Raw genomic sequence first — 26,553 nt, 5'->3', positions numbered from 1 at the left:
GAAAAATTAAAGTGGCGTCGAGAAAATCTAACCTCCGCGTTCCTATCGCCCACGTGGGGGCCGGGTGGGTGGCGAGCAGGGCGCGGCTGTTTGTCCAGGGTGACCCGTGGGAAGGCATGCTGGGACGGAGCAGATTACAGCGGAGAAAATTCCCCACCCAGGGCTCGGGAGGAAGGACAGACAACTGACCATGAGGCGAGACTGGGCAGCACAGGGCTCGGCCCAGCCCCTGCTGGTGCAAAGCCCCCCGCCCCGGGGCTCTCACAGCACCAAGTAGGTAAGAGGTGAAGGAGCAGGTGCTTGGGGCGGGCGGAGGGCACGCCACCGTCTCCAGCAGGCACAGGAGGCTCTGCGCTGGGGCCAGGGAACTTTCAGGAATCAGTGATAACGTGTTACATTCTTTTAAAGTCACAAGAGAAAAAAATGCACTTGCATAAAGACACGACGACAATGAAATGCAGTTTGTGATCCTAGGAGGGAGCTTATGATGAAGGAGAAAAGACCCAAAGGGACATTCTTGGGACATATGGAGACGGTGGCATGTGGACTGTCAGATTTATCTCGATGTTAAAGTTCCTGAACTGCACTTAGGGTGTTTGATGAATGAATACCCTATAGTTAGGAAATAAATGTGGGAATATTATGTGTTCAAGGAGTGTCAGGTGTACAACTTACTCTCACGTGTTTAGAAGACAGAGAGATGGATAGACGGATGGATAGAAAGATAGAATGATTCAGTAAATATGGCAAAATGTGAAAATTGGTGGATTTGGGTATCTGGGCCTGCGTTTGTGTGTGTGTGCGCACACGTGCGTGTGTGTGTGAACCTGGAAATTCTCTGTGTGGGTTTTGTTCTATTTTTGCAACTGTCTTCTAAGTTTGAAATTATTTCAAAATACAGAGTCTGAGGAAGAAAAATGAGAACTTTTAGGTTGAAGAAAATGTTCTAATAGACAATGTCAATTCATCTTTAATCCAATGTAGTTGTAATATATACATTTTAATATATTTCTTTTTAATGGAATAAGGAGCTCTTGAAAGCAAATCTGACTAGGGCCCATGAAAATCAGACTGCTGGGTTGTGAGTCCTGCCTGTCTTCCAGAAAGTCACCCTCTGGGCCAGGAGGGCAGGTGGTCAGAGGGGAAGCACTGGCTTTACTCTAGAAGGGGCCTCACTGGTCCGGGGGCCGCGTGGGGTGGCAGTGTGCATGGGGGCTCTCCTGAGCAGGTGGAACCCCACACCTGGGCAGGCGGTGAGGGTGAGGGAGGGGCTGGAGCCCCGGAGGCCCTGCTCCTTCCTGGCTCCCTGACCTTGGGAATGGACATGACCTCCATGGGTGTCCGCTTCCTCGCCTGGTAAACCGAGGCCGGGGTTGGCTGCCTGCTTTGGAGAGGGCCCTGTGTGACCCCAGGCAGCCCCTCTGTGGACAGTGTGCAGCTTCCAGTCCGTGGGGTCCTGCATGCCTCACCTGAGAACACCTGTCACCTGCAAGTGCTTACCGAGAACCCACTGCAGGCCAGGTCTCCTGCCAAGCGGTGGTGGGGTGACCTGTGTCCCCCCCAAAATACGTGTTTCAGGCCCTGACCCCTGCTCCCATGAGGGGGCCCTTGTTTGGCAAAAGGGTCTTGGAAGACATCATCAGTTAAGACTATGCTGAGCTGCATGAGGGTGGGCCCCAGGGGAGAGGAGACCCAGGCCCACAGGTGACGCACACCGGCAGGAGGCGTAGACAAGCCGAGGTTGCCGGCAGCCCCAGGAGCTGGGGGAGCCAGGAAGGGGCCTCCCCCAGGGCCCCCAGAGCTGGCATGGCCCTGCCACACCTTGATTTCAGATTTCCAGCCTCCAGAGCTATGAGACAACACATTTCTGTAATTCTAAGCCACCGAGTCATGGCACTCACTGGTGGACCCAAGATGCCAACACACAAGCCCCAGGGTAAGGGTGGGAGACATCACAAATAAGGACCCTGGCCACCGTCTGGAGCTGTCCATCTACGTTTCAGAAGAGCCAGGCCCTCTTTCCATGGGACAGTCTGATGGGTCTCCGTCCCGGAATGCCGTCCAGCTCAGCATCCCCCATAGCTCGCGGGCCTGTGTCCACACACACGGTCCACTCCATTAAGCCACACGGAGAGAGTGCGGTGTGGACGCGGTTTCAATCTTTCCCTCACAGACTGGGAAACTGAGGCACGGAGAGGCTGGCAGACTTGCCCAGGTGTCCATGGTGGGAGGTGGTGCGGCAGCCAGGGTGGGGGCTGCGCAGTGATGGGGACAGGGTGGCAGGAGCCGAGGACAGAACTGGGTCTGTGCAGTGCTGAAGCTGCCCCTGTCCCGGGGGTCTCAGACCCACTGGCACCGAGCCGCGGGGCCTGGCCGTGCCCGGTGGTCTGGGCAGCGCTCCCGCCTCTAGAGGGGGCCCTCTGCCTGCCCTTTCGGATGGCTCCGAGCTCCACGCAGCGCGATGGGGCGAGGTCTCCTCCTTAGAATTTCCTGGCTCCCAGAATGGTGGTTGAGAACTGGGGTAGGGTGAGCGACCAGGGCCCCTTCTGCAAAGCCCCGAAAGGACTGGGGCTCAGGACCCCAGCCCCGCGTGGAGTTAAGGATCCCCCTGCATGGAAAGGGTTGCACTTGTCTCCTGGGACCCCTCCCTGGGTGGAGATGGGGTCACGAGGCCCCTGGGTGGGCACCCCTAAGGAAGCACCGAGCTCTTTGCACAAGTGTGCGTGTCTGGGGGGCCACGTGTCCGTGACCTGGGGTCAGACGAGGGCCGAGAGCTTCTGGAGGGCAGGGGCCTGGCCCGATGCTCCTGGACCCCCATCCCCATCTCTTGCCCCTGCTCACATTTTGGGGTCTTCCCCCTCTTTGAGGTTGCTGTAGGGGGGGTGAATGAGGTTGGCGGATGAGACTCGTTCCCTCTGGAATCCGTTCCTTCCCTCGAGAGCTTGGGCAGTCGCTCCCCCCAGGCCTCGTCTCTCCCTCGGGAGGTGGGCAAGGTGGGCTGGCTTGGTGACCCTTTAGTGGTTGGGGGTGTGGACGCCAACCCAGGCCTGGAGAGAAGACCCAACTCTGTCACATCCTCGCTGGGTGCCGCTGGGTGACTTCACTCCTCCAGGCCTCAGTTTACCTAACTGTAAAATGGAGAGAACAGGATCCACTGGGCACCTGAACACAGGTAAATCAGACAGCATTACCTGGCCTGCAGGTAAATCATTCAGCGTCTGCCACATCGAATCTGCTCCTCCTCCTCCTGTGCCAAAGTCATTACTCTCAGTAATGAGAAGGATGACTTTTTTGGGGGGAGGGGAGGTGTGTTGGGTATAATTAGCATATAGGAAAATTATTCTTTTAAAAGTGTACAGTTTGATGAGGTATTTTTTCTTATTAAACACATTTAAAAATGCAGTTTTACACAGAATGCTAAGAGCACTTCATATATTTTACAGAAGGGCTTGAAACAATATGGACCTTCTATTAATATTCATACCATAGCACAGTCAAATTGAACCTAAATAGATGCATTACAATGTGCTTCACAGTTTAAAGACTTAATGGCAATAATCAGGGGAGGAAAAGAATGTATAAATTTATTTTACGTAACTGACTGAAAAACACATTCAAGAAACAGTAAATAAAACTTTAATATGGTCTCAAGTGCCCAGAAGGAGGTGGTGTCCGATTTGGAGGGGTGATCGCTGTGTCCAGATTACCTCCTAATGGGAACTTCTGCGACTGCAGTGTCATGGAATCATCAGTCTCCTTTCTGCCAGGCGTGGTGCCCCCTGTCTCCTTTACTCGACAGCCAGGTCTTTTAAGATCAGTAAAAACAACTGCACAATTGAAGTGTGTGCCCTTCCTTCTGGCTTCTGGGTAAACTTCTCTTACTACACTAGTCAGCTCTTGCAAGGTTGCATCCATCCAAGTGCAGATCTGCAGCTCGCTGGAGGGCTCGTTTCCACGGGAGAACTCATCCACCTGGTGGTGGCTGTTACTGGTGGCAAAAAACTGCAGCAGCAGCGGGCATGTCTTCTCCTGGTCGATTGGCTTCTCGGGTTCCTTCTTAATTTCCTCCTGGGTAACGCGTGACTCCACTGCCACCTTCCTCCTACGGCCCGCGAGATGCTCGCTCTGACCTCCGACGCCCGCAGCCAGCATGAGCACAGATTCCTGATGAGGTTTTAAAAAACACTTTTTATTTGAACGAATTTCAAAACTACAGGGCAGTTGCGAAAATACTACAAAACCCAACAGAGAACTCCAACCCACAAGTTTGACGAGTTTTGACAAAGGCACACACTTGTGCAATACTGCACTCAAGATAGAGAATGTTTCCGTTGCCCCCAAATTCCTTGGGCTGCCCCTTTGCAGACAACTCCTCCTGCCCTCACGCCCGGCCCCTGGCAAACTCTGTTCTGTTTTTCGTCCCCATGGTTTTGCCTTTTCCAGGATGTCATATAAGTGGAGTCACACGATATGTAGCCCTTTGCACCTGGCTCCTATCACTTAGCATAATGCCTTTGAGATTCATCTATGTCGTGTGCATCTGTAGTTAGTTCCTTTTTAGTGCCGAATATTGCATGATTATTACATGAATGCTGGATTATATGAACATGCCAGAATTTGCTTTCCCATTCACCAGATGTGGTGGTTTGGAGCTATGTATCCCAGAAAAGCATGTTGTTAAACGTAATCCATTCCTGTGGGCATGGACTTTTGTCAATAGGACCTTTTTGTTACTTCAGTTAAGGTGTGGCCCAGCTGAATTGGGGGTGGATCATAATCCTATTACTGAAGGCCTTATAGGGAAGGCTGCGGGAGCACCGGAAGTAAAATGTCAACGAAACCAAGAAGCCAGAAGAAGCCGCCATGTGCATGGCCATGTGGCAAAAAAGCCAAGGGCCAAGGATCACCAGCAGCCAGCCCAGGATGCCACAGTCTTCTGGGAGAAAGCATCACCTTGATAAAGCCTTGATTTTTACTTCTCCTAGCCTCAAAACTGTCAGCCAATAAATTTCCATTGAATAAGCCAACCCATTGTGTGATAGTTGCTTTAGGCACGAGGAGAGAGGAGACCAAAGCAACGGACATTCGAGTTTCTACTTGTGGCCGCTGTGAATACAGCTGCTGTGAACATTTGCATCCAGGTGTTTGTGTGGACCTATGTTTTCATTTCTCTTGGGTAAACACTAGAAGTGGGATTGCTGGATTGTATGCTAAGTATATATTTAACTTTATAAGCAACTGCCAAGTTCTTTTCCAAAGTAGCTATGCCATTTTGCCTTCCTACCAGTAACATATAAGCACTCCGGTTGCTCCATAACTTTGCCAACACTTAATATTGCAAGTTTTAAAATTAGTCATTTAAAAATAAGTGTGTAGTGGTTTTAATCTGCATTTCCCTATGTCTAGTGATTTTGAGCATCTTTTTTGGTGCTTCTTTTGCTAGCCAATTTTCTTCTTCATTGAAGGGTCTGTTTAAATTTTGCTCCCTCAAAAAATGGAGGAGTTTGCTTTAATGTGTTGTAAAACTTTCTCCAATGTTTTAGACATGTATTTTGCAAATATTTTCTCCTAGTCTTTGGCTTGTCTTTTACTTTTGTCTTTATTATTTTTGTCTTTATTGTCTTTACTAGCAGCAGATTTTGAGGAGCAGATGTGTTTAATCTCCATGAAGTCCAATTGATCATTTTTTTTCTTCTGTGGTGTGTGCTTTTTGTGTCCTAGCTGGGAAATCTCTAACCCAAGGTCACCAAGAGTTTCTCTCCCGTTTCCTTCTAGAAGTTCTAGGTTTTGCATTTAGGTCTCTGATCCTTCTTGCATTGACTTTCGCACACGGTGCCTCCCCAGTGCCACCTTACGTGGTCGCCTGGGACGGACCGTCGTGGCCTGCAGATATGTAGCCCCTGGGCCACCCTGGGCTTGTGGAGCTGGGGGCAGCCCTGGCCTGGCCCGGCTGGCTGTGAGCGGCCTTGTCCAGGGGCACCCAAGGCTGGACTCCTGCCCTATGCTTGGAAGATGCAATTGCCAGACGAGGCATCCCTGCCTTCCTTCCTCTGTGGTCCCTGCGGTATCTCCCTCTTCCTTCCTGTGCCCAACGTGGGGTCACCTTTTCCATCAGTGCTAGAAACTGGAACTTAAAATGTTTCTGTCCTATTCTCCCAACTCCCCTCCCTCCCCAATAATTGCCAGCCCCATTTTTCGGGTGGGGAAGCTGAACTTAAGAGGGATGATGTTATTTGTCTAAGATTGAACACCTAATGAGTGGCAGAGCAGGAAATCGAACCAGGACTTGATCTGCACCCACAGAGGAACCTTGGGGATGATTTTTCCAGCAATGAACCGGCACATGATTGTTTCTGGGAGAGGTGCTGCCTCTCCTCCGGGACTGAGGATTTCTCACGCTCCATGTCTCCTTCCACACAGTGTGGCCTTGTATTCCCCGGAGGCGTCCCCAGAGAGGGAACTGCATGTGAGTCACAGATCGGAGCATCCTGGTCTCTTAAGTGTGGCAGCAATTCTGCACGAAGCTTCTCGAGGCAATGGGCCGATGCGCTGTGCCCGGAGAATTGCATGGGTCTTGTGCGTGATGCATGGTACACAGTTGGTGCTCAATAAATGTTTGTTGCATGAATGAATGAATGAAGTTGGATGATACTCAAACCCCATTCTACTGGGTTGAATAGCGGACCCTAAAACGGCACGCCCTCCGGGAACCTCAGAATACAACTATAGTTGGAAATCAGGTCTTTGCAGATGTAATTAGTTAAGATGAGGTCAGACTGGATCAGGGTGGGCCCTAAATCCAATACAACTGGTGTCCTTGTGCGAGGAGGGAGACGTGGTCATGGAGACCCAGGCTCAGGGGAAGACAGAGGCGGACTTGGACGCGATGCAGCCACTACCAAGGAAGACTGAGGAGCTCACGAAATGCCTGCAGCCACCAGGAGCTGGAGCAGGCACGGAAGGTGTTGCTCTCCAACACTGTGATCCTGGATGTCATCCGGCTTCCAGACTGCGAGAGAATGCATTCTGGTTGTTTTAAGCCCCCCTTTGTGGAACTGTGTTAGGGCCATCCTGGGGAAACCAAGGGACCCACAAACCATAAGAATTAAGATTGAGGCTAAGAGTTGACGGTCATTCAAGATTTGAACGATGTGTGTTTTCTGGGCCACCCAGGTTCCTGGGTCAGAACCTAGAGGGTGAGGTGACAAAGGCCGTTGGGGTATCATCCTGGGGACGGGGGATCCCACATCACGGAGCCAAGGCCAGATTTCCCGTGCCCTCTCCCAGGTGTAGCGTGGCGTCCCGGATGAGCGGGGGCCGCCACCTCTGGGTCCGTGCCAGGGGTCTCCGTCATGGAGGGGGAGCTGTGTCACCAGTGAAGATAGTGACTCTGCTGGTTCAGAGCCTGGCATGGCCCAATGCTTCCTGCCAATCGCTGGGTTCTTGGGGTGACCAGGTGCCCCAGAAGGAGCTGGCCTGGGACAGGGGAAGGGAGAGAGCAGCTCTGAGGGGCTCCTGACCCCTTGGCTTCTGTCCAGAGATGCCGTGGGCTCTTGGCCGCAGAGCAGCAGGTAGGAGAACTTCCAACATCTGCTGGGTTTGCAGCCCCCGGGGCCGCTCTCTGCAGAGAAGCAGGTTTGTTGGTCCAGGGTTAGGGTCACACCGAGTGTCAGAGTTGCAGGAAGGAAGGGAGCAGGTTTCTGGATCTGAGCCGGAAGATTCCTCATGTTTAGGGCTTCCCTCCCCACCCCAAACCTGTGCAATGTCCTGTGCCATCACTGGGGTGGACATTAGTCCCACTTCATGGGCTCTGGATGCCCAGAGAAGCCAGGAGCCTTGCCAGGATAGTGTAGGCAGTGGTGGCACAGGAGGGTGGGGGAAGGGACCTGGGAAGCAGAGGTGGCCCAGTTCAGGCCGGCTGGAGGTGGCCTTGTCAGGGCCTCACTGCAGGAGCCCCAGCCTCCTCCCGGACCCTCCATCTGCCCGTGCCAGGAGGCACCTGCTTTCCTCCAGCCCCTGACCTGGCACCACCACCGGGCCAGCTTCCGGGGTCCCTGATGGCTCGGGGGGCCCTGGTCTCAGCAGGAGCCCCAGAAAAGGGAAGAGGCGTGGGCACACCCTTGTCACGGGCCATCCACACACCACACTTGGATTGGAGGCCTCTGCATGCGCAGTGTCTCCAAATCCTTGGAATCAGGGTTTTCTCCAACATGGCACTGACGGCCTTTTAGGCAGCTTTTTTCTATGTTGTGGGGCTGTCCTGTGCATTGCAGGATGTTTAGCTGTTTGGCAGCACCCCACTAGAAGCTCGTGGCAGACAAGCCCCCCAAGTGATAACAGTCAGAGTGTCTGCAGACATTGCCAAGTGTGCTGGTTTGAATGTAGTATGTCCCCCAAAATGCCATGTTCTTGAATGCAATCTTGTGGGGGCAGACGTATCAGTGTTGATTAGGCTGGAATCCTTTGATTGTTTCCATGGAGATGTGACTCAATCAACTGTGGGTGAAACATTTGATTAAATTATTTCCATGGAGATATGGACCACACCCATTCAGGGTGGTTCTTGATTTAATCACTGGAGTCCTATAAAAGAGCTCACAAACAGAAGGAGCTCAGAGCAGCTGAGAGGGACATTTTGGAGAGAGGCTGACAGAGACATTTTGGAGATGGCTGCTGAAAGCAGACTTTTGCTGACCCTTTGGGGATGCTAGCCCAGTGTTTGCTCTGGAGAAGCTAAGAGAGGACAAAACTCCCCAAGAGCAACATTTTGGAGAAAGCACAGGAGCTGAGAGAGGAGCTGGAACACGACCCGGATCAGCAGATGCCAGCCACGTGCCTTCCCTGCTAACAGAGGTTTTCTGGATGCCTTCAGTGAAGGTATACTCGTGTTGATGCCTTAATTTGGACATTTTCATGGCCTTCAGACTGTGAATTTGTAACCAAATAAACCCCCTTTATAAAAGCCAATCCATTTTTGGTGTTTTGCATAACAGCAGCTTTAGCAAACTGGAGCACCAGGTGTCTCCTGGAGAGCAGCTAAATTGCTCCTGGGTGAGAACTGCTGCTCCAAACCCCACCAGCCCCCACCTCCTTCACGGGCAGGAAACCGAGGTCCAGTGAGGTTCACAAGAGGTGGCTGACATGCCCCCAGGTGGCTGGCATTTTGCCCAAAGTGTCTCCTCCTGCTGAACTGTAAGCCCCACGAGAGCTGGTTGCTTCCCAGCTGAGTTTTCAGTAGCTGCCGAGGGGATACTCGCCTGCAAACAGTGAACGAATGACTGCACATGTTGATCGAGGAACAAATTCAGGGCTGATCTAACTGTCCCAACTCTGTCCTGCCTTCTGAGTGGCTTAGGTCCTGGGGTGGGTGATGCGTCCTTGTCACTGACATGTTCCCGTCGATCTCGTTTTGGGGCCACGTACATCTTTCCCTGGCTTTGGGGCTCTGGTGAATATAGAAACCAATGTGGGGATCGGGGGCGAGTGCCGAGCGTGAGCTGGCTGCATGTAAGCCACCAGCTGTTGTGCAGACAGTGAGACACATGGAGGGAAGCGTTCTGAGAAATGGGGCATCTGGGAGAAGCAGGGCAGTCAGCCCTGGGAGGAGCAGCACACAGAGCTGGGAGGACGCAGTGCCGGGCAGCGGGGCCCGAGGTGGTCATCTCCCCTTCGAGCTGAAGCTGCTGCATCTGTGTGCTGGGGAGAATAACGGCCCATCCTCCAGGTGCATGAGAAGCGCTTGGCCTGCACCTGCAAGCACCTGCAAGCACCTGACGACCGGGAACTCCTGTTAGGTTTGGAGGTGGGAGCTGCTCACCCTCCTGCCGATGGATCGCGATTCTGCTCGGCTTTCTGGCATTTCCCTTGGCAGCCGGAATCATTTCTTCATTGGCATCACCTCCCACCTGTACCTCGGGCCCAGGGGCAGGTGAGAGCAGGCAGGGTCCCGTCCTCAACCTGGCCGTGAAGGCCCTCCGAGGCCATCAGGACGGACATCACACCAAGGGACGACACTCCTGGTTTATGGAGCAGGGACGGGGGCGGCAAAATTCACACCCAGAGGGTTAGGGCAGGATTCCCGGGAGCAGGGCCGAGGGCAGAGCCGAGCGTGGCTTCCAGAGAAGGGAAGGACTGACTTGGAAAAACAGAGAATAAAAGCATTCGTTATCTAGTACTGCAGAGCAAGTCATCCCCAAATTTAATGACACCAAACATGGAACTGTTTGCTCTCTCACCATGTCTGAGGGTTGGCTCAGCTGCAGCTGGGTGCTTCCGGCTCAGAATCTCCCGTGAGCTCCAGGAGCTGGCAGCCGTAGGCACCAGGGCTTGGCTGGGGCTGGAGCACCTGTTTCTGGGGTCACCCGCACCCGTGGCTGGCCCATCAGCGCTGGCTGTTGGGGGAGGCCTCGGTTCCTGTCCCTGGGCTGCTTGTTGTCCTCCCAGCGTGACGACCGCCTTCCCCAGAGCTGGGGAGCCAAGGGCCCCAGACGGGAGCCACCACACCTTATGACCAACCTCCAGAGGTCACACCCCATCGTTTGTGCATGGCTCAGCCCTGCTCAGTGGGAGGGGACCACACGGGGGATGGACCCCGGGAGGGGAGCCTTATTTGGGCCATCTTGGAAACCGGCCACCCCGGGAATGGAGAACCATTCTGGGAGGGGATGAGTGTGAGGAGGAGGAGGAGGAGGAGGAGGGAGAGTGGCCTGGTTTGACTGAGCAAAATGACGGAAGGGGATGACGGAGGCAAGGAGCAGAGGTGGGGCCTCGAAGGTCAGCTGGAGAAGTTTGGCCTTGATCCTGCAGGCCTCAGGGAGACCGGGCAGCTGAGAGGTGTCAGGGGGAGCCGGGCCCCCTCCCCGCTTAGGGACATGGGAGCACCCGGCAGCTGGGGACCTGGGGAGAGTGGCTCGATCTCTCTGAGCCTCAGTTTTCTCAGCTGTGGAATGGGGTACCAGTGCAGGTGAGGGTTAAATGAGGTGACATGAGCAAGATGTGTCACACAGGACTCGATGAAGGGGAGGTGCTTGGGGGGGATAGTGGGAGGATGGCGGCTGTCCACTCTTGTGGCTTCAGGGGCATGGCATCTCTCAGTAAGCCCCTTTGAAGGATGGAGGGGTCGGCACAGTGTCCAGCAGGTCTTGGTGTAGGCTGGGGTGTTGGGGTGGACCCATCTCACCAGGGTGGGAGGCACCAGCACTGAGAACAGGTCCACTGGGACCCTGATCTAAGCTATTGTCTGTCCTCGTCCGTCTGGCCTGTTCTCGGAAGGCCTGGTTGGGGACCAGAGCCACCGTGCTGCCGTGCCCCGCCCCTACCTCACCTGCTTGACACCCTAGTTTTTCTCACTGGCTTTGGGGGTGCAGCAGTGCCCTGATGCCCACAGGCCCTTTGACCTCCGGACCCCTCTTCATCAACTCCCCCACCCAGGTGAGTTTCTGGAAGAGCCTCCCCACGGCAGTGCCGGAACCCAAATGTTTGCTCAGCAGGAAATATCACGGCCGCCCTTCCAAGGGTTATCTTAATCCCTGGCTTCCTCTCCTTCTCCTCCTCGCTGCCCCCTGCACCTGGAACAACAAAGCCACAGAGGTTTTAGGAGCAGGGAGCACCCCGGGCCTCGGGGACTCTCCATTGTGGCCGAACCTTCTGTCTCCTGATGGATAGAAAACCATTCCCGCAGCCTTACGCAATGCGGCCTGGCCGGGGCACCCTCATTGTCCCCCGCTAACAGCCACCGAGAAGGACGTTACTGCACGGTTTCCTCGGAAACTTTAGACGCATCATCTAGCCTTGGCCCGACCCAGGTGAAACTGCAGGTTACCTGGGCGGGAGATGTCAGAAGTGCAGCAGGAGGGAGAACGAAAACTCTTGTTGGCGGTGTCCTTTGGCAATGACCAGGTGTCCCCAAACTAAAACTCATGACTCTTGTCTCCCAGACGCATTTGGACATACTGGCAGCATGGCCCCACGAGCACACGGGCGGTGCATTCTGGGAAAGGGTAAAACCTGGACCCCGGGGTCAGGGGAATCTCATCTGCGCAGGGGACGGTTGTCAGCTGGTGTCCAAGCCCCCTGGGAGCTAAAGGCGAGGGAAGGAGCTTCTCCAAGTGGCAGAAATTTATCCCTTTCAAAGCTGACTGTGCCCATGGTTAGACTTTCAGGCACCAAGGGGACAGCAGGGACATCATGTCAGGCTCCATCAGGATCATTTGGGGCATTGTGAAGAGGGATTTAGGAGAAATCTTCAAAGCAACATTAAAATCCCCTTTAGAGAAGTTGGAAAAACAGAAGCCAGCAGTGAGGAGACAAGGCTTAGAGACGTCAATCTGGGGTCAAACCCCAGCTCTGGGTGTCTCGATACAAGTTATTTAATTTCTGTGCCGTAGTTTCTTAAAAATACCTCCCTTCCAGCTGCCTTAGAATCCGGGGCCACTGATATCATCCTGGCCAAGGAGATGTAAGTGCAAGTCTGCTACTAGGGATTTCCTGATCAGCTTTTGTTTCCCCTTGTTACGGTTTGCTAAAGCTGCCATCATGCAAAATACCAGAAATGGATTGGGTTTTATAAAGGGGGTTTATTTGGTTACAAATTCATAGTCTGATGGCCATGAAAATGTCCAAATTAAGGCTTCAACATGAATATATCTTTACTGAAGGATGGCCAATGGCATCTGGAAAACCTCTGTTAGCTGGGAAGGCACGTGGCTGGCATCTGCTGATCCTGGGTTGTGTTCTGGCTCCTCTCAGCTCGTGTGTGTTCTTCAAAATGTTGCTCTTGGGGTGTTTTGTCCTCTCTTAGGTTCTTGGGAGCAAACTCTGAGTTAGCCTCCCCAAAGTGTCAGCAAAAATCTGCTTTCAGTGGCCGTCCCCAAAATTTCTCTTTTGGCTGCAGCAGCAAGCTCCTTCTGTCTGAGCTCCTATAGGGCCCCAGTGATTTAATTAAGATGCACGTTCAGTGGGCGGGGTCCACAGCTCCATGGAAATTATCCAATCAAATGTTTCGCTCACAGTTGATTGAGTCATGTCCCCATGGAAACAATCAAAGGATTCCAACCTAATCAACATTAATATTTCTGCCCTCACAAGATTGCATGAAAGAACACATCATTTTGGGGGACACAATACACCCAAATAGGCACACCCGTCCTCCTGGGTTCTTCTCTTCTTCGTGGAGCTCAGGTGAAAGCCTGGAGGTGAAGCAGCCACTTTGGCACATGAGGATGGAGCCTCAGGGTAAGGACGGTGGGGTGGAGAGTCAGAGATGCTTGGACATCGATGACCTCACAGAGATGTTGTCCCCCTCTTGTTAGCAGAGAAAGTTCAGCCCCCATGGGTTAAGCCTCTGTAGGGGGTCTCTTTCCCTCCTTCCTTTAGCAAGTGTCACTGGACACCTCCTGGGGCTCAGGGAGAGCGAGGCTGTCCCTACCCTCATGCAGCTTACAGTTGATGGGGGAGACATTGACAAGTAAATAAACCAAATTCTCAGCAAACGGGGCCTGAGCCACAGAGGAAAAGAATCGGGGGCTCGGCGATTGCCCTCAGCTCGGGAGGCCCTTGAAGTCTTCTCTGAGAAGGTGGAATTAGAGCCAAAAGCTGAACAACAAGGAGGAGCCCATGCATGTGAGCTGGAGAAAGGGCCAGGTCTTCCCTGACACGGCGTCTTTTCTCAAGGTCAAGGCCAGAGCGTGGACCTTCAACGTAGATTTATTTCTACCCCTTTATTTTGAGCCTGCTGTGCAAGTGGCCATTCCTATGCTTTCTTTTCTCTCCTTCCATAGCTTCTTTCTGGTTGTTTATTTTTCTTCTCTCCTCCTCTATTATTTTGGAAGCTGTATATTCAGTTTCTATTCTTTTAATGGTGACCCTAGAAATGTTAAAAGTTAAGCAATATTTTATGCTCCTTCCAAATAACACAAGGCCTTAGAAGATGTTAACACCTGCCCTCTGCTCTCCTGACTTACATGCAAGTGTGTCATTGTGCCGGTTTGGTTGTATTATATCCCCCAAAACATTATGTTCTTTGATGCCATCTTGTGGGGGTAGATGTATTAGTGTTGATTATGTTGGAGCCTCCTGATTGAGTGCTTCCATGGAGATGTGACTCAATCAACTGTGAGCGAAACGTTTGATTGGATTATTTCCATGAAGATATGGACCCCACCCATACAGGGTGGTTCTTGATTAGTTCACTGGAGTCCTATAAAAAGAGCTCACAAACAGAGGGACCTCAGTGCAGCTGAGAGTGACATTTTGGAGAGGAGCTGCAGCTAAGAGAGGACAAACGCCCCAAGAGCAACATTTTGGAGAACACCATTTTGAAACGTAATCTGGGAGCAGGTAGACACCAGCCACGTGCTCTCAGAGCTAACGGAGGTTTTCCAGATGCCATTGGCCATCCTCCAGTGAAGGCACCCGATTGTTGATGCGTTACCTTGGACATTTTATGGCCTTGAGACTGTAACTTTGTAACCAAATAAACCTCCTTCATAAAAGCCAATCTGTTTTTCGTATTTTGCAAAATGGCAGCATTAGCAAACCAGAACAGTCATATATTTTAGTTCCCCAATAGGCTTTATTTTTCTTGTTTTATATAGTCAGTGTTCATGTAAATTCACCCCAATATTCTCCAAGTTCTTTGCTCACGATTTCTTCTTGCATCTTGCACCTTCCTACTGCAATTATCTCCCCTCAGCCTGAAATACATTCTTTGGGATTGTATTTACTGGTAGGCTATTAGTGACAAACATCTGAATTTTTATTTGTATGAAAACTTAAATCTATCACTCTTTTCTGTTATGGTTTGTCCCTTTTGTGTCTTGTTTAAGAAATCCCTGTCCTGGGACTATACAAATGTCCCTCTGTCTTGTCCTCTGATCATTTTGTAGTTTTGTCTTTCATGTTTAATTATTAAGGCACCTGGAAATGATTTTTGTGTGCGGTGTGATGGCCAAAGATTTACGGGCAGAAACAGTGCATTTCGCTTCCGGGAGCAGCTCTGTGAGCTGGCCTGCGTCTGCCACTCGGCGCGCCCTGGGCCCGTGTGCCTGGGGACGTGTGCTCCCTCTCTGATTTTTGTCCAACGATTTTATATCTAGCAAACTTGACCGAGTCTCTTCTGAATTTGAATGCCTTATTTGTAGATTATTTTGGAAGTTCCATATAGATGATCATCGTATACGTGAATAAGAAAGGTATCCTGTCTTTTTTTTCAATCTTTCTATGTTTATTTTTCTTGTCTCACCATCGCAGTGAAGATCTTTAGTACAATTGAGACATTTGACCACAGTACAATTTAGAACTTATGTTCGTCAAAAGACAGCATAAAAATCATGAAAATACACACTGCAACCTGGGAAAGGGTATGGTAAGAAGTAGAACCGCCAGACAATTGGGGTGAAGAAAATGAAGAACGCTGTGTCGTAGTTTGCCAGAACTGCTAGGAAAATACCACGCGGTGGGTCAGCTTAACCACACGCATTGTTGGCTCCCGGTTTTGAAGGATGGCGGCTGCGCCTTCTCCTGGGGTCGGGAGCACCTGTGAGGTCAGTCCTCTGTCCCCCGGCCCCTGGTCCTCTGTCCCCAGTCCTTGGTCACCTGGCCTTGATCCTCCATCACTGGCGCTCATCCTCGTCCCCTGTCCCTCAATCCCTCTTCTCTCTGCTTTCTTCCGACTGACTGCATTTCCTCTCCTAAGGCCTGCAGGCATGTGGATTAAGACTCACCCTGATTCGACTTGGCCACACCTTAACTAAGAGTAACACCTTCCAAGGTCCTATTTACAAACGGGCTCACACCCACAGGAACGCAGATTCAGATTTGAACGTGTCTTTGGTGGGGCGTGATTCAATCCAGCACCGCCTACATATCAATGAGAAAAAAGAAACGAGCTGCTAGGCCACGGACTCTACAGGTACCGCACAAGAGAGGAAACACAAAGGGCTGATAAGCACATGAAAATAAACCTGAAAATGCACAGGAAAGCCACAATGAGACACGCCTCCGCCTGCGCAGATTGGCGAGCATGAAAAACCAAGCGTGGGTGAGTGAGGAGGGGCATCTGCTCCTGGAAGCATGAGCTGGTGCCACCACTTTGGAAAACAAATGAGTGTTTTCCTTGGGAAGTTGAAGATTTGCATTCGCTTTCACCAAGCACGTGCATCGGAGAGAAAATGCTAGCACATGCCTTCCTTTAGGCACCTTTGGTTGAACACACAATTCCAGGTAGTTGGTTTAGCTCCAGCAGCTGAAGGCATGAGTCCCCCGCATCTGTCCCCAGCCGCTGTTGAAAAGCCAGCGGTGGCCTGTCGGTCTCCTCCACGTGGGCTGCCTTCCCTCTCTGGCTGCTTCTAAAGTGTTCTCGTCTCCTTTGGGGTTCTGCCGTGTCCCTCTGACATCTCCAGGGATGGAGTGCCTTCCATCCACCCAATGCTGGATTCTTTGGGATGTCTGAATCAGGATTAATTAACGCCTTTCATCAGTTCTGACAAGATTCCCAGCCACGTTCCCTGCAGATGGAGCCTCTGTCCTGCTCTGTCCTTCTGGAGCTCTTACGTCCCCCCTCCCTGCCCCATTCCTCTTAGCCCCTCCTTCGTGTTTCTCTGGCTGTCTCTGTGCCGTCTTCTGGACAACAGCTTCTCCCCTGTTTTCCTATCCATCGACCCTCTTTTCAGCCATGTTGGCTCTGCTGTCAACTCCAGTGACTATATTTTCTATTTCTAGAAGTTACATTGGACTCTCTTCAACTCTGCTTAGCTATTTGACAGTCTCTCTTGCTCTTTATTTCATCTTAGATATTTCTTTTTAATTCTTTAATCACACTTATTTCATGTCATTTTCTGATCATTCCTGTATCTTTTAGTCCTTCTGGGTCTGATTCTGGATTTTGTTGTTTCTGCTGGAGACCAAAAGCTTTCCGCAGGTGGGTGTTTGTCTCCTGGGTGGGGACTTCACAGGTGCTTCCAAAGGGGCTCCCTGAGCTCCGTCTTGGAAGAGCAGGACTGGGGGCCAGTTCCATGGCTGTGGGTGCAGGACGAGGCTATGGGGGCGTTGGCTCAGACGTTGACTCGGGACAGCGCATGGAGGAGCCTCAAGCAGAGCCGAGGGAGCCAGCGGAGCAGTCAGGAGGAGAAGGTGGAATAATCTGCAGGTAGAAGACGCGGAGCAGGGCCTCCCAGGGGAGGTGAGACTGGCTGCTGTGCTTCCCGGTGGGCTCCAGCGCCTTCCTGGGAGTTAGCCTGTGGCCAGGGGATGTGCTGGAGCTAGCCCGAGCAGCCTCCTGCTCCTGACGGCTGAACAACCCCTAAAGACGTGCGTTACCCCTCAACGACAAAGGGGACACCCAGGAGGCAGCTGAGCCTGGACCCCTCAGGATAGTTGCAGGAATACAGCATGCTGAGGTGACAACTGTCCTGTTCGGAGGCACCCGCTCGTTTCGTGTGTCCACGTCTAAAACGTGACTCCCACATCCTTGCTCATCACCATTTACTGTCCTTTTTCACTTAGAAATTGAGAGAGACCAAATCTAGGCCAGGCCATGCTTGGGAAACTGCTGAGATTTTTTTTCCCCCACTCACTACACTTCTTTAATCGTTTTTCTTTTTTTTTTTTTTTTAAAGTTACCATTAGGTCATCTCCTTTTTTAAAAAAATTTCTGGGAAAATTTTTATATTTTGTGTATTTCTCAAGCATCTTGACATTCCATCTCAGCCTTTGGGCCCCATCACTTCCTTCCAGTCCCTCTCAAAATCCCGGCCAGTTTTATCTCTTGCAAATGCCTTGGTGCTGTAGAGCCAGGCCGCCCTCCCCCTCCCGCTGCCCCCCTCTTCTCTGCGGAGAAAGAAAAGGCCCCAGACTCTCACTGGGGTCTTTAGGCAAGCAGAATACATCAACCAGAATACATCATCGCTGTCTAAGACGGGCACGCAGCCTTCAAAAGTGCCAGCGCCAACCTCTGCCTGTTAACTCTTTAGGAGAGTGTCTGGGGGCCGTGGGAGCTGTGGCCACTGGCTGGGCTCATTGATAAAAATTTTTTTCTTGATTAATGTTTTTAGGGCCGTTGGATGCATTAATGAGTTGTAACAGAGGATAGTTAGTATTTGCAAAGAGATACCGTAACCTTTCCTTACCGGTTGCCTTAAAAAGCAAAAGGAAGTGCAGGTAAATTTGCAGCTCCCAGGCCCTCCACAACACACTGCATTAAACTGGAGCTCGGCAGCAACGGACGCTGCTCCCCACCAAACCCCGAAGAGTTAAGTTGCATTGGTTAATACTCCTCTCTTTGCCCCTCCACCCCCTTCCCGAATTCTAATGTCTGAACCCACTCATTCAGGGGTGAGTCGAGCCACACATGCTTCTGCGACTTAGCGACACTTGCCCACCCCTGGGTGAGGAGCTACTGTCTCTGCCGAGATGTGCATAAAAACATAATTTTATGAGCACTTGCTCAATGAGGCTCATAAGCGTAGACCACGCATGTAAGTATTTATAAAGCCCAGAATTCAAAGGGTGCTTCGTTTTGTCCCCCTCGTCCGGGGACTCCCAGCCCGAGGTGAGATAAACGAAGGGAGGTTATTAAGAATTCTGACAAGGTAGGCTGAATAAATTGTGTTTTCTTTGTGAGCCTTAATCCGGTGTTGTATTGGCTTCTTGGACATGGCTAATTTATTTGGAATTTCATTCTGTTCCTGACAGCGTCCTTGACTAGCTGTTTGATCACCCCAAGCAAAGTTACACACCAGCTTTCAACTGTTGGAAAGGCGGCGGTGTAATTTTTCTCAAGTGCATTCTCCCGGCTCTGGCTTTATGTTTGCGGCAGGACATTTCAAATAGCTGGGGCCGTCCCTTGTTAAGGAGAGACGGCAGCCCGCCCAGGGCTCTCCCTGAATGAGGAAGCCCTCCACTCTTCTCCGTTTGTCCCACCGCTCGGGATTTTAATCTTCTTTTGTGGCGAAGGAAGAAAGAAAATTAATTTTCGCCCATCTGTGAGCAGGGAGCATGTCGGTGGAAATGCCATCTGAAATGGATGTTCTGTCGATTTCCACAGCCTGTGCCGGCTCGGGTTCGAGACACAATCATCTCAGGAGGAGAGATGGAATCAGCTGCAAACCCGCAAGGGGTGCTGACCCCAGAGCCCCCATTGTTGCTAGATCATCTCTGCAGACTCTTGTGCTCCCTTGGGGCAGAAACAAGACTTGACATTCACTCCCTCCTAACTTACACATTGCTGCAATGTTGGCATTTTTTTTTTAAACAAGCATGTTTTACTTTTGCAAATAGAAAAATAATAATGATTTTCAATAGGACTCCAGAACTTCTGAGAGTGGCTATCTATAAATACAGTTGTAGCTGGGTCTGATGAAAATGTAAGTGTCCTTTAAAATTTGACTTCTAAGCAACTGAGTGTCTTCTAGATCCCAGCAACTGCTAAGTCCCAGGGGATCTGCTGAGAGCCATGTCCTAGATATACAGCAAAGGTTTCAGATGATATTGGTGCTATGACGAAAGTAGGGGACAAAAGCCACCAACCCATCCAAACCCAGGATGGGGGCACTGAGGGCCCCTGGTTTACCGGCCCAGCACCCGAGGCAGGCTGTTCGGCTCGTGGTTCGATGGCTGAGCAGTGCTTTCCCCTACAAAATTCTCTTGCCCATGGCCGTGCTTGCAGAAGATGGTGTGGGATTATCTCCTTGCACTCTCAGGAAAGTTGAGGCTCAGCAACTGCAGTGACCCCATGACGGAGCCCCAGCCTGCCTGGGTGGGGCCCAGGGTCCTTGGGGCTCCTTCTGGGCGCCATTGCCTGGGCAGGGACGAGGCTACCTGTGGGCCTGGACTCGCGCTGCTCTCTGTGCCCCATGCCCCTGCCAGACCCTTCTCCACACACCTCACCTGGGGACATGTTTCACCAGCCCAGCATTTTGTGGGAACAGAGGGTGCTCGCTAGCCTGTCCACTCTTGGACGTTTGGATTTTCGGGATGCTGAGCTAACTCCCGGCCTCCTCCTCCTTCCTCGGTGACCCCGTGCTGACAGCCCCCAGCCCCTCAAGCTCTGCAAGGTCATGGCCTGCTTGAACCCCCACTGGTGGCATCTGGGTTTGTGCTGACGGACAGACGCACTCCTTGTCCTTGTTTTGGGCATAAGCTCAGGCAGCTGAGTCAGTCTGTGGTGCCCGTGGGTGAAATCGGGGCACAGAAGGCAGGACAAGGGGTGGAAAAGCTGTGGAAGGCTGTGATTTCAGGCACGATCTAGACGTAGTGTCTGTCCTGACCTGACGCAGGGGAACTGGACCCCATTCTCCCGGGGGATGTAACCCCCAGGCTCTCGGGCTCTCGGACCAGCCTCTGGACGAGGGCCCCAGGTGTCAGCCGCCAGAAACAGGAGCCCAGTGAAGCCACAGGAGGGCACTGGGAAACTGGGAGAGGGTCGGGGGGCTGCAGTGGGGTACAGGCAGCGTCCCACCACCACTGCTAATTAGATAGTGACTCAGGGGGTTTCCTCCTGGAGAAATGGGGAGCACCGTGGGAACGGCTGTGTGCAGCCCCAGTGAGCCGATGCTGCAAAGTGCTGGCCTGTGCGTCGGGCCTTCATCTCCTCTTTGCTACATTTTCCTCGTGGTGACGGCCACCTTCTCCGTCTTTGACTGCCCCCCTTGCACTGGAGCTTTCTCGGGAGAACTCAGCCCTTGGGGGCCCGAGGGAGGACAGCCATTCGCCTCCTGGGTTGAAGGACTTGCCAACCTCCGTCCTTGCTGACTCATGGAGACCAGGGGACGTCCGTGACCCCGAAGGACCCTGTGGGTGTGGACGTGAGCGGGGGCGTTTGTTGACTCTGCGAGTCCAGCTGTGTGCTTGGCAAATACGGGGTTCTGTCCAAGGCCGCCTTGTCCTACCCGCCTGGGGCGTGGCGGGTGGAGGGTGAGGACGGGGCTACCCCAGTGTGGCCTGCGGCGGCGGCCGGAACGCGGGGCTCCCAGGTAAGCAAAACGCCCGCGTCCCCCGCCCCGGCTCGGAGCTGCTTCCCCTCGGGACCCTCGCCCCCCAGCAGGTGCGTTTCTCTTGGGAAACGCCGCGTGAGCCCCACCGAGGGCTTCCCGCCCCTTTCCGGAAACCCTTCTCGAGTCACCCCATCTTCGTGAATGGCTCCGATGACCGACCCCGTGAGGGGCTGCTGACACCCGGGTTCCCAAATGTGTTGGGAGTGACCTGCCGATCCCCGTGCCCAGAGCTAGACGTTACCCGGCAGAATCACGCTCGGCGAATGTTTCGATGCCCCTGTGGGTGGACCCTCCTGGCAGCTCTCTGGACAGAGCCCACCGAAGTTGCAGAAAGCCGTTCGCTGCCCGGAGAGCAAAGCGGAGCGGGCACATTTCTGAGATGCCGTGGGCTGGTGTGGGCGATGGCTCAGCTCCCGGGGACAAAGGAGCGGAGGGTGTGAGGTGGGCAGAGGGGCATGCGTGGGGCCCCCCGGGACCTGCTCAGCACATGTTTGCCACGAAAGCAGTGTTCCCACACCGCTCTCACCTCCTCTCTCACTTTCTCAGGTGCTCCCTGCCAAAGCCCTGGCATTTCTTCCTGACAGCATCTTCCAGAAAGGCTGGGCAGGGAGGGTGTTCTCCTTTGGCAGATGAGGAACGTGAAGGAACGTGAGGGCTCAGGTACCTGTGGCTGGACAGTCCCCGGGGTGAGGAGGCAACTCTCAAAGCCTGCGGCCAGAGACCCCTGTCCCTCCCGGTGGGGCCCCTGAGCTCCAACTGGGGTCCCTCAGCTTGACGTGGCAGCAAGATTGGAGGTGGGGGAGGGGGGAGTGCGGGCCTTCACCCAGGGGTAACCTGCCCATAGAGGGGGGTGTGGAGTCTGCAGAGGTGTGTGTGTGCCCGTGTGTGGGTGTGTGTGCGCACACACCTGTGTGGACATGCATGTGCTCATGTGTGTATGCACATGAGCATATGCAATGTGGTGTAAGAGTGTATACACTGCACATGGGCACAAGTAAGCACGTGTGGTGTGCATATGTGCACGTGTGTGCAGGTGTACAGGTGTGAGTGTGCGTGTGGTGGAGAAGGTGCCAGATGCTGTCCTTTACAGGGTGGCACGGAGGCATCTCTTGGGGCATCAGCTTTGGGGGCGCAGAAGGAGGCCGGCACCTCCCTCCCAGGCACCGAGCAAACACCCTCTCGTGGATCCTCCCAACAGCCCTTCAAAGTGGGTGTCACCCACTCACCTCCCAATCAGGAACCTGAGCCCGAGAGGTGAGTGACTAACCCAGGGTCACCAGCGAGTTTGGGCAGGAACTGGGCTTCAGGAGAGACCCCCGGGAGGCTGGGGTGGGCCCTGCAGGGGTGTCCTGCCCCAGTGGAGGGCCCCTCTGTGGGCTGGGGGCAGAGCACACAGAGGGCTTCCTGGGCTATTGGGGATTTTTCCTCGGACCTGTGCTGAGCTGGGTGAGGGCCTGGTGGGCCTGTGAGACTGGGGTGCTCCCAGGGCCCTGGGTTTGGGGCCCCTCCTGGGTTCTGGGTTTACTGTTCTTGACTCGCCCTCTCTCTCCTTTTTGCTTGCACAGCCCCCCCTCCTCCCCTCCCGCCGGGCCCCCCACCCCAGCCCCGTCCAGGGCCGGCTGCTGCACAGAGGACCCCGGAGGCCCCGACAGCGCCCGCCGGCCCCAGAAGGGACAGCTATTGGGCAGAGGAAAGGGCCCGATTGTCTCGGGGCCCGGAAGAGCGCGCGGTGCTGCTGAAAAGCGCGGGGGAAGGTGGCCGCTTCGCCCAGCAGCCTGCCGCCCCGAGCCGTTGGGGGGATTAACGTCAGCGTTGGCGAGCAGGGCCGCGAAGGGGAGGGTCCGGCCCGGCAGCCCCCGTCCCGCCGGGGCCCCTCCGGACAATGCGGTCATTGTGGGCGCCCAGAGCGGTTAATTCCAGATGAATGGGGCCCAGGGCCTCTTGACCGAGGCCGTTGGCCGTCCCCGAGCTGTCCCCCCGCACGCAGGGACGCCCCTGGCCCTGGAATCTGGCAGGAAGGGCCGGGCCGGCTGGGGAGGCCCCGGGGTCCACCTCAGAGAGCACGCAGGGGCCTGGCCCACCCTTGGCCATGGCCTCCTGGCTCGGGGGCAGCGCGGACCCTGATCCGCTCACGGCCCTGCTTGTCATCATCCTCTTGGTGCGCTTCATCCTGTGGGCCGGCCTGGGCGCCTTCATCGACGGCAGGCTGGCCCGACGGCAGCCCCCCAAGCCAAAGGAGGACTAGGGCCTGCTCCTCTGGAGGGGGCTTTGCCCCAGAGAAAGGACACCAACGGGGAGGTGAATGGCTCCTGCGTCCCCCCCACCCAGGGCAGTCTCTACTGGGTGGGCGGTGGGAGAACGGGAGGCCCAGGGACGCGGAAGATGGTCGTGCCTACCCAGACGGCCCAGGGCTGCCCGGTGGGGTGCAGAGGGACCCTCACTGCCGTTGGTCCTGCATCAAGGCTCCCACGTTCTGGAGAGCCCCGCTGGGGCAACAGGGAGGGGCCCTGCCCTGGAACTTTCTCTGTGTCCAACTCTGTGGCTGTTTCTGTGGGAATCTGTGGGAAGTGGCTGGGGTGCACCCCTGGGGCTGGGCAGAGGCCACTAGGACAGTGACAGCCTCCTAGTCCAGGCCTGCTGCTGGCCCGAGAGGAAGTGCTGCGGCTGCCTCGGTTTTCCCTGGAGCCAACCCTGGGAAGGCTCCGAAGACAGATTATGAGACCCAAGTCCAGGCCAGCACCGGAGGCCCCTGAGGAAACCCTCTCCCTGCCAGGACCACAGCATCACCCTCTCTAAAATGGGCAGAGCGGCCCCTGCTGCCTTCCCTCAGAAAGCCGCCACGGGGTCTGCTTGGGGTGCAGTGGGAAAGTCACCCCCCTTCCAGTCTGCAAACTGCAGGCTCGAGGACCCAGAGCCTCGGTCCCCGGGGCCGCTGAGTGTGTGGCCAAGGTGTGGTGGGACCTGGATGGGGGCCCAGATCCAGCACCCGCTGCCACCTCCCCACCCCCACTGCAATGCGCCCCCAGACTCAACCGGCGACAGGCCAGGTCGGTGGTCCCTAGCTGGCCACAGATTCGAATCAGCCAGGGTTGGGGGGTGGGGATTTGGGGACACCCTGGTGCCCACCCCAACCCCAGGCCAACACTGCTGACAGGTCTGGAGGTGGGTCCTGGCACCTCTCTCTTCCGGATGCTTCCGGAGGACCCTGAAGCACATGGAGCATGGATGACCTGGGAGGGGCGTGGTCCATGAGGGGGCGTGGCTCGGGGGCGTGTTCCATGGGGGCATGACCTGGGAGGGGCGTGGCCAAGGGAGCGGGGACCACGAGGGGGCGTGGTCCACAATGGGGCGTGGCTCGGGAGGGGCGTGGCCCGCCGGCAGCTCCGAGGACAGGCGTCCACGGGGAGGGCACCCTCCGGGACGTGGGGGTCTGTGGCGGGAACCCGTCCTGCCCGCCGGGACCACGGGGCCAGTGCTAGGCCTTCCCGCCAGGCCTGCAGGACCTCGGGGGTCCCGGGAGGGCCCTTAGGGGATGCTGTAAACGTTGCTGGAGCCGGGAGACGCAGCTGAGGCAGTTCTCCAAGGAAAGGTCATGGCTTGATGGATTATGTTAACCAAGAAAAATGAAAATAGACGAATTAGGATTACAATTTAAAATTGTATTACATTTTGGATACAATTAAATATAATGTTACATATAATTATAAAACATAATACAATTACATTATTATAATTATAACAATATCATTAACATTTTTAATGTTTTATATTAAATTTAAAATTCTGATTTAAATAGAAAAAGAACAAAGTTGAAGGAAGAAATAAAGAGAGGAAATTAATGAATTAAAAAGGAGAGAATTAAGAAATATAACCAAGTGCTTGTTCTTTGAGAGAGAGAGAAAAATAAGGTCACCATCACTCACTAATCAAAAAAAAGGGAGAAGAAAACCTACACAAAGTTAAAAGGTCTAACTGAAAACAACTTCGGAGACAGAGGGAATTCAGATAACCACAGGAAACTGGCTGCATTTTATGCAAATGATTTTAAGAATCTGAAAACGTAGTAAACAGAATTTACAGAAAAAAAAAAAAATGGCCCAGAACAGATAAAATCTAAATGAAGTGATTACTTTAGAAGAAATAGGAAGTTGTCAAAGTCTACTTTCCATTAACAAAAAAGAGACATAAAGCCCAGAGTGCCTCCAAGAAGAAGTCTGTTACGGACCAAGTAATTCCAGCACAATTTAAACTACTCTATAGCAGCCAGGGGAAGGAAAGCTCCCAAATTCTTTTTACATAGCTAGCATATCACTGATGCCCAAATCCATCAAAGAGAGCGTAGAAAGGTGAAACATAGGTTAGTCTCACTTAGGAATATTGACCAAAAATACTAACTAAATCAAGCACCACTTTAAAGAAATAAAACATCATGCCACATGGAGCTTATTCCAGAAATGTGAGAATGGTTGAATATTAAGAAACCAACCAATATATAATTTCCCCTATTGATAGCTCCCTGGGAAAAAAAAGAGTTCGGTCCTTTCCTGAGATGTGTTTCCAAGGCAATTGATCAAATTTGCAGCCAATCTCAATTAAACTTAATAAAATAGGAATAGATCATATAATGATACAGTCTGAGCTGAAAAACCTAGTGCTTTCTTAATGGAAAAATTCACATCACGATCAGCCGGGAACTGTTATAGGCCACTGTGTAAGCCCAGGGTGCAGAAAAAGATGTCCACTGTGGGGTGACATTATCCTGGAGACGAAGCCAGTGCCTCCCGGAAGAGAAAGAAATGCAGATGGGGGGTGGGGGGCTTCTGTCCACACTGGAGAGGGAAAGGGCATAATATCATTATTTATGGCGAAATGAATGATTTTCTTGGAAAACGTGAGCGAATCCCTGCAAAGCATGATGACGGCCGCCAGCAAGGTGGGGTGCAGGGTGTGTGTCCCCATTCAATGTACGGGAACCAGACACACAGCCAGCTATTGGGGCAGAGGACGACAGGAGACCCTTTGACAAGGGCAGAAGGAAATATCAGAACAGCAGTTTGGACCCTCGGCTGTTCCCCTTTACCTGTATCAGTGCCGCCCCCCAGGCAGCTGTGGACACGGGGTGGCTCTTATGGGTGCAGAAGCCGCCCCAGGACCCAGGCGGGGAGACTCCAGGGCAGTTGGACCCACGCCCTGGCCCTGGTGCTTCTTGTCTCTGCCACCCGCTGTCCATGGGTGAGGCCTGGGCTCAGGACAGCCGGAGGGCCTGCGGCCGGGGACCCGCCAGGCCAGTGCCAGAGCGGGGGCAGTGCAGAACCTGGGGATCCCCCAGGCTTCGGCTGTGTCATCCCAGGGCAGAGCCACCACCTGTGCGGGCAGCATGTGCGCTGTTTTGAAGTGAGGCCTCGAAACAGCTCCCAGGTCTCACCTTTGACCAAGGCCACCTGGGCTGCAGGTGCCAGCTCCGTGGGGTCTGTCTGGGCTTCCCCAGAAAGATTATCTTGGAGGGGCAGGTGGGGTGGGGGACGACCGCCTGCGACACAGCAGAGCACGGCCCCGCTGCCCC

At 53.6% G+C, this 26,553-nt stretch overlaps 2 protein-coding genes and 1 long non-coding RNA gene across 4 annotated transcripts; 2 read left to right on the top strand and 1 right to left on the bottom strand.

Moving 5' to 3' along the window:
* The first annotated feature begins 165 nt into the window (after window positions 1-165).
* On the top strand, window positions 166-22,238 carry LOC119537789. Of its 2 annotated transcripts, none has more exons than XR_005217465.1 (3): window positions 166-277; window positions 21,537-21,650; window positions 22,081-22,238. It is a non-coding gene; the product is annotated as an uncharacterized LOC119537789 (long non-coding RNA). The 2 variants fall into 2 exon arrangements; XR_005217464.1 differs by lacking the exon at window positions 166-277 and adding an exon at window positions 20,923-20,969.
* Window positions 3,637-4,152, bottom strand: LOC119537788 (histone deacetylase complex subunit SAP18-like). The gene has a single exon (XM_037840351.1). It carries the CDS (start codon window positions 4,150-4,152, stop codon window positions 3,637-3,639), a length of 516 nt encoding a protein of 171 aa, XP_037696279.1.
* Window positions 22,239-22,593: 355 nt separating the features above from the next.
* On the top strand, window positions 22,594-24,229 carry SMIM38 (small integral membrane protein 38). The gene has a single exon (XM_037840587.1). The coding sequence runs from the start codon at window positions 23,080-23,082 to the stop codon at window positions 23,233-23,235; it is 156 nt and encodes a 51-aa protein (XP_037696515.1). The 5' UTR covers window positions 22,594-23,079; the 3' UTR covers window positions 23,236-24,229.
* Window positions 24,230-26,553: the final 2,324 nt, after the last annotated feature.

The sequence above is a fragment of the Choloepus didactylus genome, chromosome 6, assembly GCF_015220235.1.
Source record: "Choloepus didactylus isolate mChoDid1 chromosome 6, mChoDid1.pri, whole genome shotgun sequence".
In the NCBI taxonomy this organism is placed as follows: domain Eukaryota; kingdom Metazoa; phylum Chordata; class Mammalia; order Pilosa; family Megalonychidae; genus Choloepus; species Choloepus didactylus.
Note: the sequence above shows the minus strand (reverse complement) of the source record. Positions and strands in the feature narration are given on the sequence as shown.